The 15711-nt window shown below is 36.3% G+C and overlaps 1 protein-coding gene across 3 annotated transcripts in view; it reads left to right on the plus strand.

Moving 5' to 3' along the window:
• The window catches only part of pkn1a (protein kinase N1a), a 31834-nt gene extending 16453 nt beyond the window's left edge, over window positions 1-15381 (plus strand). For all 3 annotated transcript variants that reach the window (XM_043244208.1, XM_043244226.1, XM_043244217.1), the window contains 21 exons: window positions 1079-1379; window positions 1636-1784; window positions 2383-2503; window positions 5052-5197; window positions 6109-6322; window positions 6418-6612; window positions 6924-7033; window positions 7931-8074; window positions 8248-8323; window positions 8497-8626; window positions 9439-9526; window positions 9615-9697; window positions 9789-9864; window positions 9969-10060; window positions 10160-10336; window positions 11356-11418; window positions 11510-11586; window positions 11683-11825; window positions 11911-12018; window positions 12187-12267; window positions 13077-15381. In XM_043244208.1, the coding sequence (XP_043100143.1) occupies window positions 1079-1379; window positions 1636-1784; window positions 2383-2503; window positions 5052-5197; window positions 6109-6322; window positions 6418-6612; window positions 6924-7033; window positions 7931-8074; window positions 8248-8323; window positions 8497-8626; window positions 9439-9526; window positions 9615-9697; window positions 9789-9864; window positions 9969-10060; window positions 10160-10336; window positions 11356-11418; window positions 11510-11586; window positions 11683-11825; window positions 11911-12018; window positions 12187-12267; window positions 13077-13280 (2778 nt within the window). In that variant the 3' untranslated portion in view covers window positions 13281-15381. The remainder of the gene's footprint in view (window positions 1-1078; window positions 1380-1635; window positions 1785-2382; window positions 2504-5051; window positions 5198-6108; window positions 6323-6417; window positions 6613-6923; window positions 7034-7930; window positions 8075-8247; window positions 8324-8496; window positions 8627-9438; window positions 9527-9614; window positions 9698-9788; window positions 9865-9968; window positions 10061-10159; window positions 10337-11355; window positions 11419-11509; window positions 11587-11682; window positions 11826-11910; window positions 12019-12186; window positions 12268-13076) is intronic.
• Window positions 15382-15711: the final 330 nt, after the last annotated feature.

Genomic DNA, 15711 nt, shown 5'->3' on the forward strand with positions numbered 1-15711 from the left:
TGAGGTTTTATGAAGTGGTTTAGTGTCTAACTAAATCTCCAGTGTTCTTTTGAAGTTTTGGCAAGCGGTTCATTTTTACATAAGAGTTTAACTGTCACTTCTTCGTAAAAGATCCACCCTTTTTTATTGTCAAAGTAAACTTCTTCAGACCGTTTGCATTCGTGTGTAATCAATAGTGGTTGCTTTCAAAAAGCCTCTTTGTCTAAGTGTTTATATCACATCTCTCTAAATTCACAAATTGAAACATCTTCACTTAAAAAAAGGGTATTTCTCTCATTCTCTTGCTTCTGGCAGCCAGGGGTATCTTTCGAGCGGCGAATAGTATCTTAACATGGAAGTCATGACTAGCAGGATGGAAAACAATAGGGAAAATGACCCCAAATGTCTGGAATCTACCATTAATTTGTGGTTAGTTGGTTTCAGTCTGTGCAAGTCTAATGTGAGTAACTTCAAGTAGAGTGACTTTTCAGTTTGTTCTTATCATGCTTTTAGTGTGATTTGGCCCATAGGTCCTAAGTGTATTCTTTACAGTTTCTGGGAGATATTTAAGGGATATTCTCAAGATTTAGTATTTTGTTAAAGAGAAAGTGGCTGGTGTATATTGAATTTATTTTTTCCTAATTTTATTTCTTCATAAAACCCAGGCGTAAAATATCAGTCCAGCCTGAAACAAAGTTGTTTAAAGGGACAAGAAGTAGGCCGATTGGTGGAAAGGGATAGTTTGCATAATCTGACACTACAATAAATTGTAATATTAAGTGTTAGGTAAACAATTTATTCTATAATATTTTATATTGAATATTATCGAATATTATTTATGTAAAATTCACCCAACAGCATCTCAAACCAAGAAAACTGATGGTCTTTTCCTTTGCACACGTCTTGCCCACAATGTGGATGAGACTTCTTGCCAACATTTAAAAGTTGTTGTCAGACTAAAGATGCTGAGGAAGTGATCTCAATGGAATGCATTTAGTGAATCACTAAAATCCCAAGATGTCTGAAGCTGATTCTGACTTTGATCTTCAGTTGAGGCCGGGAGTGCTTCATCTTTAAACTTCATCTTGCTGTTTTGCAGAGTGACCCTGGTGGGTTGTCAGTACTAGAGCAGCTAGGCTTGGACCACAGCTCCGATTTCTCTGACTCCAGCGTTCAGCAGCGATTGGACGAACAGCGAGAGCGCATCCGTAGGGAAATCCGGAAGGAGCTGAAGATTAAAGAGGGAGCTGAGAATCTCCGCAGAGTCACTACAGATAAACGAAATGCTCAGCAGGTGGAGAGTCAGCTGCGGAGCTCCAATCGACGCCTGGACTCCCTCCACGCTCAGCTACAGGAGCTGGACGCTCATATCGTCGTCAAAGGGACGGACGATTCGCGTGGTGAGTGGAGAATGACTGCTGGGCGTGAGTGGGGATGACTGTGATATCGTGAATGAACAATAATCCATGTTTTGATTTTGAGTGGGCGCACATGCATAATTCAAATACTCATAAATACTTAAATGCAACAAAAACACATATGTTTAAAAACATTAATTATAGATGCCCGAAAATATTATTAATTCATGTTTATATATCAAAAACCCTGATTTTACACGTCGCAAGTCCCGTTCTTAAATCCTTCTTATATGCCTAGATGATGCTCCTCAGTCTCCGGGGGCAGAGAGCCGGTCTTCTGCGCATAAGGAGAGAGTCGCTGCCCTGGAAAGGCAGTTAAACATCGAACTCAAAGTCAAACAGGGGGCCGAAAATATGATCCCCATCTATGCCAACGGCTCCACTAAGGTATACACATGCAGACACGTAGGCTCTCTTCCAAGTTTTGCGATCAGGGTTGATAAGATTTTTTGGGGGGTTTATATGATGATAAATACAGCAAAAAATAATACTATTGTTTCTTATTATCATCAGTCCTTAATTTCTTGTGGAAACCATAATATATTTATTCAGGAGATAAATATGAATTGGAAATATGATTTGTTTATAACAGTGCAAGTCTTCACTGACAGTTTAGCTCATCTTTGTTGAAAATACAGAGGCATCATTGGCCCGCTCTCTGTAAATGCAGTCAACTCAATTATGCTGCTTTCAAAATCAAAGGCGGCATTGCATATTTATGGTGAAGGCAATCCCAGAATTCACTTCTGGGTAGATGCTAGATGAGACAAGACAGTCTTATGTTTTGAGAAAATGTCATTCAATAGTCAAAGTGAAAATTAAAGTAGTTCAGTGTGATTACAAATGACAAATGATTACATATTTTGTCAGATATTTGTGTGTACTGTTGTAAACTCTTATATATGCTCGCTAGATTTCAGTGTGTCAATGGATGTTTCTGCACTGTTTACCAACTACAGTGGTGTGTGTTTGTATGGGTTTTTAGGATAAGAAGATGTTGCAGACAGCTCAGCAGATGCTCCAGGACAGCAAGACAAAGATTGACATCATTCGCATGCAGATCCGGAAAGCAGTGCAGGCCTACGAACACAACGATGACATACAAGGTATGGCTTAAGAGTCTGTGTGTGTGTGTGATACTGCATCGTTGCTTTTAGAGTCTGATTTCAGAGATGAGGAAAGAACTAAACAGATCAATAACCACCTGAATCCCAGAAGACGCCTGATATGTGTTTTCAGGGTGTGGAGTGTGCAGTGTGTTTCAGTCTGGAGAAGAGCCTGCGCACACACACACACACAGATCATGTCATACAGATCAATAAATGTATGTGTTATGACCCTGTTTGGCTTGGAGAGAATCAGACACACATAGACACACACACACAGGGTCAGGTAACTGATGACGGTCAGTTTCCACTTTAGTTCTTCCATCCCCTTATGCTTAACACACACTCAGACACACACACAAGCATTGTTTACAGAAAAAATAAAAATTAAATAAATAAATAAACACAAAACAAAAACATTAAGTGGTTCATTTTCATGTGTATTTTGTGTTTTGCACTGAAATTTAAATTCTGGATGCAATTGGTTGAAAATCAAAAACGAAAATGCTTTGTAAGGGTTATTTATTATTTTATTAAATAATTTTAAAAGTAATTTAGTAAGACATTTTAATTTAACACAATTTTAATGATACTGAATTAAAAAAACGCAAGCTATAAAATAACCACACATTCACTGAAAGTAACCAAAAAGGACAGAATTTATATTAATAGTGGTAAGACTTAATAGGGATACTATAGTTAGCATGAACTGAGAATGAATAATAGTTGATTCATTCATATAATGATATTATCATTAACTAACATTAAGACTTCTATTAATAAATACTGTAATAAATGTATTGTTTATTGGTTGTTCAATAACGGAACCTTATTGTAAAGTGTTACCTTAACATTACATCTTATTATTCATTTCCATGCAACAGAATCAGAAATAACATTTTTATAAAACTAATTGTCCAAATAATGTATAATCCCACAAATCGTTATTATCGGAGCACATGAGCAGAGCATGGCGTCACAAGAGGGAAAATTTTCGGCGCACACACACACACACACACACACACACACACACACACACACACACATACAGTATAAAGTTTGATATATATAGTTAATTTATAACAGTAATATATTTTCTTGCATTGTTATTATATATATATATATATATATATATATATATATATATATATATATATATATATATATATATATAGTATCTTGTTTATGTTTTTGTTTTGCAGTACAAACATAATAAAATATATTTATTCATAATTATTCATTACAATAATAAGCAAAGCACAACACAACTAATTTACATGCTTTCACATTTTACATATTTTTAATGATAGCTTACAATAACATTCAGATAGACCAGAGGCCGTATAGTATCATATTAAACAAAAATGTTACAGGCAGCTTTAGCTAACACACATTCTTTAATACTCCTGTATAAACACACACACATTCACACACACACACACACACACACACACACACCTTGAATGTGTGCATGTACACACACGCACTCCCCAAGAGTGTGTCTCTGAAATTATGTCACAGCATTGGGCTTCATGCCTTATTAGGACACAAAACCTCTGCAGCCGATCCTTCAATATTTTCATGTCTCATTATTCCTCTTTATAAGTCCTAATATCATATATCATTCAACTGATATTTTCCCTCCGACTCTCTTTTGTCACGCTTTTTGTGCTGTATCAATAAATGATTTTACTGGGACAGTCCTAACTCAAGCACACGGTCTTCTAGTCTCAGCTAGATTAAAAATACACGAAAATCTGGAAATAGTAAACAGCCCGCAGTCTCAATTATGTTAGGACATTGAGAGAAAGTTTTTAAACAACCACAATATTCCCTGCACTCAGGAGCTTTTAGTTTATTGACTGGAATGCTTTGAACCGCTTGTATTTCAGACGGAACCAAACAGATGAAAATAAATGTTTATATAAAACCCAGAAATGCATGTCAATGTTTTTGATGATATGACAGAATAATATAACACCACAGCATCTTAATCTTTTAGTTTATAATCCTTAATAATCCTCTTATTTCTAAAAGTCTGTAGCTGGCAGCATGTTAGACCTCGGCTGATCTACAAATCATCTCTCCCAGTTTGCATAAGTGTAGTAATTACTATATGAAAACTCACTGTCCTGATCCGAAATCATCCTTCATCCTCTTTAAAGTCTGATAGATGCACATGACCTCATGTACCATTTATTGCATCTTAGACTTGCTGTCTGTAACGAGGTTCACATTCAGTTCAATTTCATTATGGTTAATGGATACTTGACATTTCAAGCAATGACATGACATCTATTTGAAACATTTTAAACAGCTTGACATTTTTGTACTTTATATATACATTTTATTTTCATTTAAAAGAGATGGTACGGCTTGCCGTTTCAATTCTGTATTGTGTTGATTCACCTTGAAATGATGTTCTTCCTTGCTTTTTAATTATGAGAGCTGAAATGGCTCTGACCCATAGAGGCTAATAGATTGTGCAATTCACAGAGGGAGTGATATTGATAGCCTGGTATGTCTGTTTGTGTGTGTGTCTCTTCAGGAAAGCCTGATCCGTGTGGTATGGAGCTACGGATCGAGGAGCTCAGACACCATTACCGTGTAGAGCACGCCGTCGCTGAGGGAGCAAAAAATGTCCTTAGACTTCTTGGAGCCAGTAAAGTACAGGACAAGAAGGCCATGTCAGAGGTATTGTATTAATATTATTTATTATAGTCGTATTGTTTGGGATTGGTCAGGTTTTTTTTTTTATATATATAAAATGAACACTTTTGTTGAGCAAGGATGCATTCAGTTAAACAAAAGTGACAGTAAAGATTGTAAAAAAATTGTAAAGCATGCAAGTGATTTCACTATTGATAATAATAATCCATTTTCTTGAGAAAATCAGCATATTAGAATGATTTCTGAAGGATCATGTGGAGTAAGTATGTGGTCACATGAATAAAAAAAAGTAAATCTTTCACAATATTGCAGTTTTTCCTCTCTTTTGCATATATCAAATAAGTGCTTAATATATTTATACAAATAAATAAAATATAAAAAAAAAAAAATAAAGTCCATTTGAGCCCAGTATACAGTATTATTATATCATATTTTTTTAAGAGCTTAGAAATAATTTTACTTAGCAAGGATGCGTTAAATTGATCAAAAGTGACAGTTAATACAGTCAATTCTCTTTTAGAGAAATACTGTTTTTCTGACTGTTTTAATCATCAAAGAATTCTAAAAAAAAAAGAAAATTAAACATCAAGACTGATTTTACTATTGATAACAAGAAGCAACATTTCTTCAGCAAATCAGCATATTAGAATAATTTCTGAAAGATCTAAAATTTCTCTTTTTGTATATATCAAATAAATTCTAATTCTGATCTAATAAATTCTAAATTCTATAACATCAAATTAAATATGAATAAATTCTTAAAATCTTAAAGGCCCCATTTTATCATTATATTATACATAAACAACAGCTTTCAGTTACATCTTAATTAATTAAAATGCTGGATTCCAGTCAATAAATAATAACAGCAATAATTGTACAGGTGCTTTTGATGCTCCTGCGCTCTTTTAATACTTCATCCCTCCTGTCTTCCTCAGGCTCAGTGTCGTCTGAGCGAGTCGTCTCAGAGGTTGGATCTGCTGAGAGATTCATTAGATCGGCGGTTAGCAGAACTTCCTGAGGATCATCCCAAAGCGTCAGTTATCAAAGAGGAGCTGGTGTTAGCCTCCTCGCCAGCGTTCAGCTCTCGACACGGCGCCCCCTACATGCACAACCAGTACAGCACACTCTCCAAACCCTCGCCCCTCACTGGTATTCAAAGACACCCTTTCCACCATTTTTTATTTAGTTTAATAGCAGTCATCAGGTACTTATTTTTCTGTTTTTATTTGTGTGTGTGTATGCAGGCACTCTTCAGGTCACTTTGCTTGGCTGTATGGGTGTGCTAGAGGTGGTGCCCGGACGTTCCCGCGGCAGTCAGGTAGTATTGCCATGTTACAGTCCGGGAGAAGGACGTTCCTTCATGCGGAGTGGAAAAGGCCTGTACAGTCGCAGCGGCAGTGTCAGCGGAAAAACACCCCCCAAAACAGACGAACTCTCCTGTGAGTGCTTGTGTGTGTGTTTGGAGGATGTAGCATTGATGAGTGCGATTAGTCCTTGGTGATGTGTGAGTTTTGATATAACTCAGTCTGTTGTGCCAGCTTTGCACTGAACAGAGCAGGAAGTAGTGCATCTGAGCTTATAACACATTATCATGCTGGCGAGTGATTGGTTGACGTATTTAACACACTTGCTGACACAGAAATCATTTAAAGAGTGTCGGAGAAATCTGAAAATATCGACCTTTGTTTGATCTAAAATATACATTTGTAATTATGCCTCTTTGTGTGTGTGTGTGTGTGTGTGTGTGCAGCTGAGGTGAGCGCAGTACTGAAGCTGGATAACACAGTCGTGGGTCAGACAGCCTGGAAGATGGTTGGAGAACAGGGCTGGGATCAGACCTTCACTATAGAGCTGGAGCGAGTGAGTTAATAGTTAATAGCAGATTTGCACAGATTAGAAGTTCAGTGTCTGTTTCATTAAATTAAGCTCCAGGCAATAGGCTGTAATTATAATTACAAAATCAAAATCCGTGGGCTGTGTAACATTAGCGACTTTACTGCGGAACAACTCAAATAACTTTTAACCTTACGCAAGCAAGGGCATGCTATTCTTATCTGGGGGGGAAAAGCAGATTAACGGCCATAATATCTGTTATTTAATAAATGAAGCAAAGCTGAAATGCTGACTCTCTGGTCGGCGGCGTTACAGTTAACTGAAGCTGAATCTATTTTGTTGTAAAACTGTTACTGCAACTGTTAAGTTGTTTTCTGCAGTTGAAATTAAGCTAAAATAAAAATTATGAATATAAATGTAATATTTTATGTAAAAAAAACTGAAATGTTACCTTGACAACTGAATTAAATAAATATGAATTTACTGAAATGAAACGTAAATAAATGAATTAATTTAACACACATACACAGCATATATTTAGAAAATATGTATATCTATTATCTATTTATGGGTATTACATATATTCATATAAATTATATATAAATATTTAATATATAAGCAAAACATATTTTGTCTTATTATTTTTCTTTAATTGTGATTAATCATTTGACAGCACTAATATATAACTAATAATAATAATGACAAAAGCACATAACAAAATTACTGTCTTAATATGTAAACATATAAAAATATAAAAGCAAAAGTTATTTAAAAAAATTTTATAAATGCTATATAGATATATATTGTAAACATGTATAAATGTATCAATAAATAAATAAATGTAATGTATTATAAAAACACGTCTAAATGAAATGTGTTGAACGCCGTCTCTGATACTGATGCTGATTATTGTGATTATTGCAGTCCAGAGAGATGGAGATCGCCGTGTACTGGAGAGATTATCGATCTCTGTGTGCCCTGAAATTTCTCAAGTTGGAGGATTTCCTGGACAACCAGAAACACAGAGTGCAGCTGGAGCTGGAGCCGCAGGGACTGCTGCTGGCGGAGGTACACACACACGTGCACTCAAAAATATGCTTTTTTTCCCCAACCCAAAAAAAGATTCTGCCTCAATCCTTTGTTTAGTTTACTTTAGAAATGCTGCCGAACCAAAGAGATGTGCTAAACTGGATAGAATTAAAATATGTGGGTGACATATGTGTACCATCTGTCTGCCTCAGGTTACTTTCTTCAACCCCGTGATCGAGAGAGCTCCGCGGCTAAAACGACAGAAGAAAGTTTTCTCCAAACAGCAGGGTAAGAGACAGATAAATGCTTTCTTTCTTTACAAGAAATGCAAGTATTTCTTGATTCGTTTATCCAAATTGAGCTAAATGTCATTTCGCCACTATGAAGTGAGACTTGAATGGTGTTGAGCGCCATCTAGGGGTCAGAGGTCAAACTGTGTGTGTGTTTGTGGTTGCATGCAGGAAAAGCGTTCTTGCGAGCTCGGCAGATGAACGTCGATATCGGCACATGGGTGAGGCTATTGAGGAATGCCATACCAACCGTCAATAACACAGGAACCTACAGCCCTCACGCACACACAGTACAGACAGGGTAAATCACACACACACACACACACACATACACATACAGACATTACACTACATGTGCCTTCACAATCTTACAACATTTGTCCAGTTCACCAGAATAAATGCTTTTAGGATGAATATTAGTATTATAAGTTTATTGTTGCTCTGAAAAATAATATTAGTTGTAATATTAGTTTTTAATAATAATAATATTTTTTTATTTTACAGTACTTGCAAAGGTTTAAACTACAGTATAGTAATAAAAATACGAATAATTGTTATTATTATTATTCAGACAAAATACGTGTTTATTCATAAATATGTAAAAATAAATATTGTAGTTACTGTTGTTATAAAATAATAGTAAAATAATAACAGTCTTAATAATAAGTATTTTTATTTTACAGTACTTATAATACTGTAGTAATAATAATTATAATTATTAGGCAAAATAGGAAAATTTGCCCAATTCAGTACAATATTATTATGAATGTCTAATGTTATTCTGTAATAATAATAAAAAATAATAAAAAAATAAAATATATATATACATTTGTCCAATTCTAAATAAATTCTTTGAAGATTAATATTAGTATTGTAATTTTCCTTGTTGTTTTGTAAAATAATAATAATAAAATAAAATAATAATAAAAAAAAATAATGTACTTATTTTCATTTTACAGTTCCTTAAAAGCAACAGTATGAATTATCAGACAGTGAGGGCAACAGGGTGAATGATTATATATTTGCTTTTATTTGACTTTTTTGTGCTCATGTTGAAATGAGTGGAATGTGAATTTGTTTGGCGTTTCTCATATATGCGTTTGCGTGTTACAGGGAGATATCAGTGGAGAAGTTGAGTTTAGACTATGACTCGCCGATGAAGGTGGACATTCGTCGAGATGTGCCGGATACAAGCACTCCAGTGAGAGACTCTCTATAACCCCTCCTCTTTCTCTTTATCCCCGCCCACATCCATTTAACCCCTCCCCTCTCTCTGCTTCTCGGCGCAGGAGCGTCAACCCGCCACTGATCCAGTCTCCGCCCCGGACGTCACCACACCTGAACGCCAAATCAGAACACATTCACTGAGCAGGTAGCCTCAAACACGCTATATGAAGATTCCCAGGTACATCTGAGTCTTTACAGTGCTTTCTAAGCATGTGTGTGTGTGTGTGTGTGTGCAGCAAACAGAAGAAGACTCCTTTGAGCCTGCAGGACTTCCGACTAATAGCTGTTCTTGGCAGAGGCCATTTTGGAAAGGTAGTCTTCATCCTCCCCGGCCTTCAATCATTTCTTAGATCCTGTAACTTCTTTCTTCCTGACTCTTTCTCGCTGAACTTTTCATCATATCCGTGTCTTGTCAGGTGCTTTTGGCGGAATACAAGAAGTCAGGTAATATGTACGCCATTAAAGCGCTGAAGAAAGGAGACATTGTGGCCAGAGATGAAGTAGAAAGGTAAACAAAATAACTTTTTTTATTTTCTTGACTGTATTTAACGGTTTTTATTTTCATTTTATGACATTTTTCTCGTTTCTCTCTCTGTTTCTCCCTTAGTTTGATGTGCGAGAAGCGTATTTTCGAGACGGTGAACAGTACGCAGCACCCCTTCCTCGTGAACCTGTTTGCGTGTTTCCAGACCCCAGAACATGTGTGTTTTGTCATGGAGTACACGGCAGGCGGCGATCTGATGATGCACATACACGCAGACGTCTTCACCGAGCCCCGGGCTGTGTATGTTAACTGTTTTGTCAGGTTTTGCTGCAGTTTTTGGAATCAGAAACCAAAAAATAATCATTTTAAATCTGATACGCTAGTTTGGTGCTTATAAAACATGACAAGTGAAGACAGATCAGGTTATTTCCGATATTAAACAAGGTCTCAGGGCTCATTTTTCAATCTAAATTCAATCTATAATATCATTTGTGGCTCTTTAATGCATCGTGACAGATCACTGTATTGCCTCTGTTTAATATACGTGTTCTGATTGATCAGATCGCTTGTCAATCAAGCTCTTGATTGGTCAGTTAGCACATTTAAGTCATTTTTTATAAACATGCCTTAGAAAAAAAGCATTACTGTTGTGCATCTTAAGACAAAACAATGGCACTGACATGATTTAAGATCAGTTGAAACAGCTCAGATTTACAGTTTAGTCTAGGACTAAGCTTAAGTCTTGTGTGTGAAACCAGGGGTATAAGTGTTTTTTTATGTGACATCGGAAAAACTGTCCAAACAGAAAAGTGCTAGTTAATTTTATTTTTTCAACTGCTTACACATTTTCAAAACTTTGCCTCTTTTTCCCACCAAAACTTTATACACAAACCCAAGAATTCCACACACAAAATTTTAAATAGCACAAACTCAGATCTCAAAAACAAACACCTTTGCCATTCATTCCTGTAGAATTTTTGTGCTACGTAGACAAGTGTGTGTTGGTTTTGCAAACATTTGCATTTAAAAAGTCAAAGGCTGACAGTGTATTGTCTTGCAGATCATTTTGGTATGGTTCTAGTCTTAAAGTGTCAGGTTTCGGAAATTGTGTGACAAGGCATTTTTTTTGGTTTAAGCAAAAGCAGAAAAAAATGGAAAAATTCTTACTGGCCATAAACAGTAGTGTATGGTGCACAGTCATTAAGAGATGAACATTTGATTCATTAGTTGGTTTAAAGAATTTTTAATGTGTTTTTTGGGTTTATGGATAGAAGAATTTAAACGTCACGCTTTTTAATTCATGTTTGTGTGTGTTTCAGGTTCTATGCCGCTTGTGTAGTTTTAGGGCTTCAGTTTTTACACGATAACAAGATTGTGTACCGGTGAGTATGTGAACATTTTGTGTACACGCTCTGGCTTTATCTAAAGACGTTTCAAATACATGTTGAGTATATTTTTGTGTTTTCCCACCAGAGATCTTAAATTGGACAACTTGCTGCTTGACACAGAGGGTTACGTGAAGATTGCAGACTTTGGGTTGTGTAAAGAAGGTAACGACTCTTCCTTCTCTCTCTTCTTCACTTACTTTTGGCTGTGTTTGATACAGTCTGGAGCATTTGTCAGACCTGTTTTCGTCTTTTTCCCAGGTATGGGTTTCGGGGACCGGACCAGTACGTTCTGTGGGACTCCCGAGTTCCTGGCTCCAGAGGTCTTAACAGACACGTCGTACACACGGGCCGTGGACTGGTGGGGACTCGGAGTGCTTATATACGAGATGTTAGTGGGAGAGGTGAGGAATTTGAGCATTTTCAGTTGAAATGTTTGAAACGCTCTGACAGCTTTGGCACGCGTCTGATCCAAAACCGTTTTTCTAGTCTCCGTTTCCAGGTGATGATGAAGAGGAGGTTTTTGACAGCATAGTGAATGATGAAGTTCGTTATCCACGGTTTCTTTCCTCGGAGGCCATTGGCATCATGAGGAGGGTAAATATGTCAAACCGATCATTCTGAGCCTGCCCGCATTTCTTATATTCAGTTAGTGCAGCAGACATGTCCCGCTAAATGTTTTACCGACTCGATTTTATGCCTATGATTTAAAAATGAAGTGTGGATAAACTGCGATTGTAAACATTTTCATATTATGTTAAACAGTTGCTAAGGAGAAACCCAGAAAGACGTCTGGGTTCCAGTGAGAAAGACGCAGAGGATGTAAAGAAACAGCCTTTCTTCAGGGTAAGAGAGATCTTTACTTTAATTAGGGATTCAGGGATGTGATTTTTCTGTGTAAATACAGATTTCCTCTGAGGGACAACCCATGTGATTCGCGTAGATCCGATTAGTTAGTGAATGATGATGGGCCCTAAGCAGACTTTTATTTTCAAAGCTTGTTTATTTTCTAAATCTAACACACCCGTGATCGGTTTTGTTTGTTGTAGTGCTGCTTATATCATACTATTGTTTGCATGGTATGTTTTTACGAATTAATAATAACGAATTAATCTGATCAAGGGTGCGTTTCCCAATTATAGTTGCAAGTTCTGTCACTACCAATATGTTCAATATGGCTTATCTTTTGCTCATCACATGCCTGTTTGATAAACACTAATTTATACAATTTTATGTGAAAAACTAATAATTTAAAATGTAGTCCTCAACATCTGATAATGATTTCACAAAGGGGGATTTATGGATCGTTGGGGGTTCGTCAGTTGATGAAAAGCTAATAATTAATTACATATCGAATATAACATTTTTGAATAAATAAATAGGACTGCATTTGTGATATAATTTAGTGTAATTTTATCAGTTAAGTCAATATTTTTTTTATTTTATTTTGCAGTACAATTGCATTTTACAATATCTTTCAGGAATATCTTTCTGTCTTCATTTTTATAAACAAAAAAAAAGCATTAAATGTCTCATTAAATTATTGAAATATTTATTATCAATATTATTTCATTTCAATATCTGTGCATCCCTATTTGTTGCATTTTTGCTTCCCCTGTGAAATGACGGCATAAATTGGTACTTTGACTTTTCAGAATATGGACTGGGAGGCTCTTCTCCTCCGTAAACTCCCTCCTCCCTTCCTTCCGACTATCGGGAACAAAGAGGACGTCAGCAACTTCGATGAGGAATTCACAACAGAAGCTCCGGCTCTCACACCGCCCCGTGAACCCCGGGTGCTCTCGCGCAAGGACCAGGACAGCTTCCGGGACTTTGACTATGTGTCCGACCTCTGCTGAGAGCGCCCTTCGCTGTGATAGTGCTGTAGAGAGACCTTTCTGCTCCGTCACTCAGCCACGACGAGGTCAAGAGCGGCCAATCCGAGTGTTTCGCCTCAATTATGAATGTGCTGGACCTGAGAACACTGTGATGGAAAAAACAGAGGAGTCCGAAAACAGTTAGAACCGGGTTAAAGACAGAAATCTTTTCCGCCAGCAGGTTTAAAGGTGCATTTGATCATTTTATTTTTTTATAGCGCTTCAGCTCAGACTGACACCTAGTGGATTGGATGAAGCATCACACTAAAGTGGTCAGGTACTGATACCATGGTAGAAAAGCATTATTCACAGTTAGCCATGATTCATTTATTCAACTAGTCACGTGTGTTACTGAAACAGCTGGGTAGCATTCACCCGGTCACGTGATCTCAAAATAGCCTCTTCATGCAGAATAATACAGGCTACTTATATGAATAGAGGCTTCATCCCACATGAACTTTATTTAGAAGTGCTATTTATTGCGTTAGGCATAACGCATGTTTTAACAAAGAGAAAAAATGGTCGAGTGCACCGATAAACTTGCTGAAATTTTTGGCTTGTCTTCTACTTTTGAAAAATGCGCCTTTGTCTTAGTAAAGGTAACGTGAAGGTCATTTTTTAAACTCGAAGCAAATCAATAAAGGTCGCACTGAAGCATCTCGGTGAACTTTTGCAAGCGATACGACCAAGAGCATGCTGGGAAATGCATTTCTGTTCAGTCTCACATTTAGGAACTGGTAACCACTGCAAAATCTTCCTTCCATTTCTCGTATCATGTCCAGTCAAACGGGACGATGCTGTCTGAATTATTTGCCATTCTCTAAGGAACTAGATTAAGAGACACTTTTCTGCAGACACCGTGGCATTTGATGGAAAAAGAGAGTTGTTTAATTAGGCTTGAATATTAATGAACGTGTACTTGGAGCTAAAGACCTCTTTAGACTCGTTCATCCTGGGTGTTTTCTCATACTTCAAGCCCATCGTCTCTTACGTGTTACTTGTGAAAGTGAAGCATATTGAAGTAGGACAGCTTGTTCTCCATTCATTAAGTGCACTTTAAGTATGGTCACCTTAATGAATTTTTACAAAAGCAAACAAACAACCTTGTATATAAAGCTGGTCTGAAGAAAAAATGCCTTAAAATATCGTTCCTTTCCGCCCTACCGTTGGCGTTTTTGCTTCAGCGAGGGAAACGGATGACTATAAAATTCGATCTTGATTGGCTACAATCAGCAAACAAAAAGAAATCTTCAATTTTAAATAGGACAGCTTTTTCTGAAGCAGTTTTTTTTTTTGTGGGAGAACTGTCTTGTCTTAAAAAAATTAATGAATGTCATTAAACCAGAGTCCGTCAAGACAGTGTTTTGACAAAATTTGGCTTGTTTTGAAGGTCTTTGAGATCTTCTGCATTTTGGGTTTTTTACTGGAAAATGCAGATGCCTGTTCATTATTTTCTTGAGGTCCATTCATTGATTTTGTATCTGTCAACATTTTTAACAGCAGTTGGGTGATATGATAAATCTGAGCAAAAGGTAAAAACCACTTATTCAAATAGCAGATACTTTGTCTCCTAGTTTTTTAAATGTTTTTTTTAACAGATATCAGATGTTATCTGTTAAATAGATAGTGTTATCTGATTTTTATTTTAGTCATGATACAAATGAATGGCGACTAGTGACTGTTATGTGTTCTGGTTTCACACACATTATTACCTCAGAGCTGTTTTGAAGCCTTTGAAACATCCTTTTGTGCAGTTTTTTATTAGACAGTTTGTACGAACGGCACGCCGTGACATATCTGTTACTTGCGAGGAGCAGATGAATAAATTTTGTAAGCATTTTACTACACACACACACAAACAATTGGGTGAAGCCAAAAATGAACTCATACACTCGCACACACTGTGAACAAAGTGTAGCAAAACGCATACATAAAATATGTCTAAATGAAAGACGTGTGTCATTTCACAGCAAAACGTCTCCTTTTTTTTTCCTCAAATGGTAAACTGTCTGCAGATTAATGCATGTCCTGTACAATTATACAATTCATCAAAGTTGTATTTATAAAGCTGTTGTTGAGATGACCATGTGTGTGTATTGTGTTGACTATAATTTAGCTTTGCAGATTTACCCGAATTAAACAAGGCATTTTTTTTGCCTTGCTCCACTAGTTAGTTGTTACCCACAGTAAAAAAAATAAATAATTAAGAACTGTAATAAATATAACAACACCTCATATTATAGAATACTTGAAAATAAACCATAGAAAAGAAAACATTTAAAGCACACACATTTATAGACCCTTTTCACATGACTGCATCAACATCATGAATTATTTTAAGTTTTTTAGTAAAATCATTGTACATTTAAAACGTATTTTTTTTATTTAAATACTTTGTATTATATCAAATAAA

This window comes from Puntigrus tetrazona, chromosome 1, assembly GCF_018831695.1.
Source record: "Puntigrus tetrazona isolate hp1 chromosome 1, ASM1883169v1, whole genome shotgun sequence".
In the NCBI taxonomy this organism is placed as follows: domain Eukaryota; kingdom Metazoa; phylum Chordata; class Actinopteri; order Cypriniformes; family Cyprinidae; genus Puntigrus; species Puntigrus tetrazona.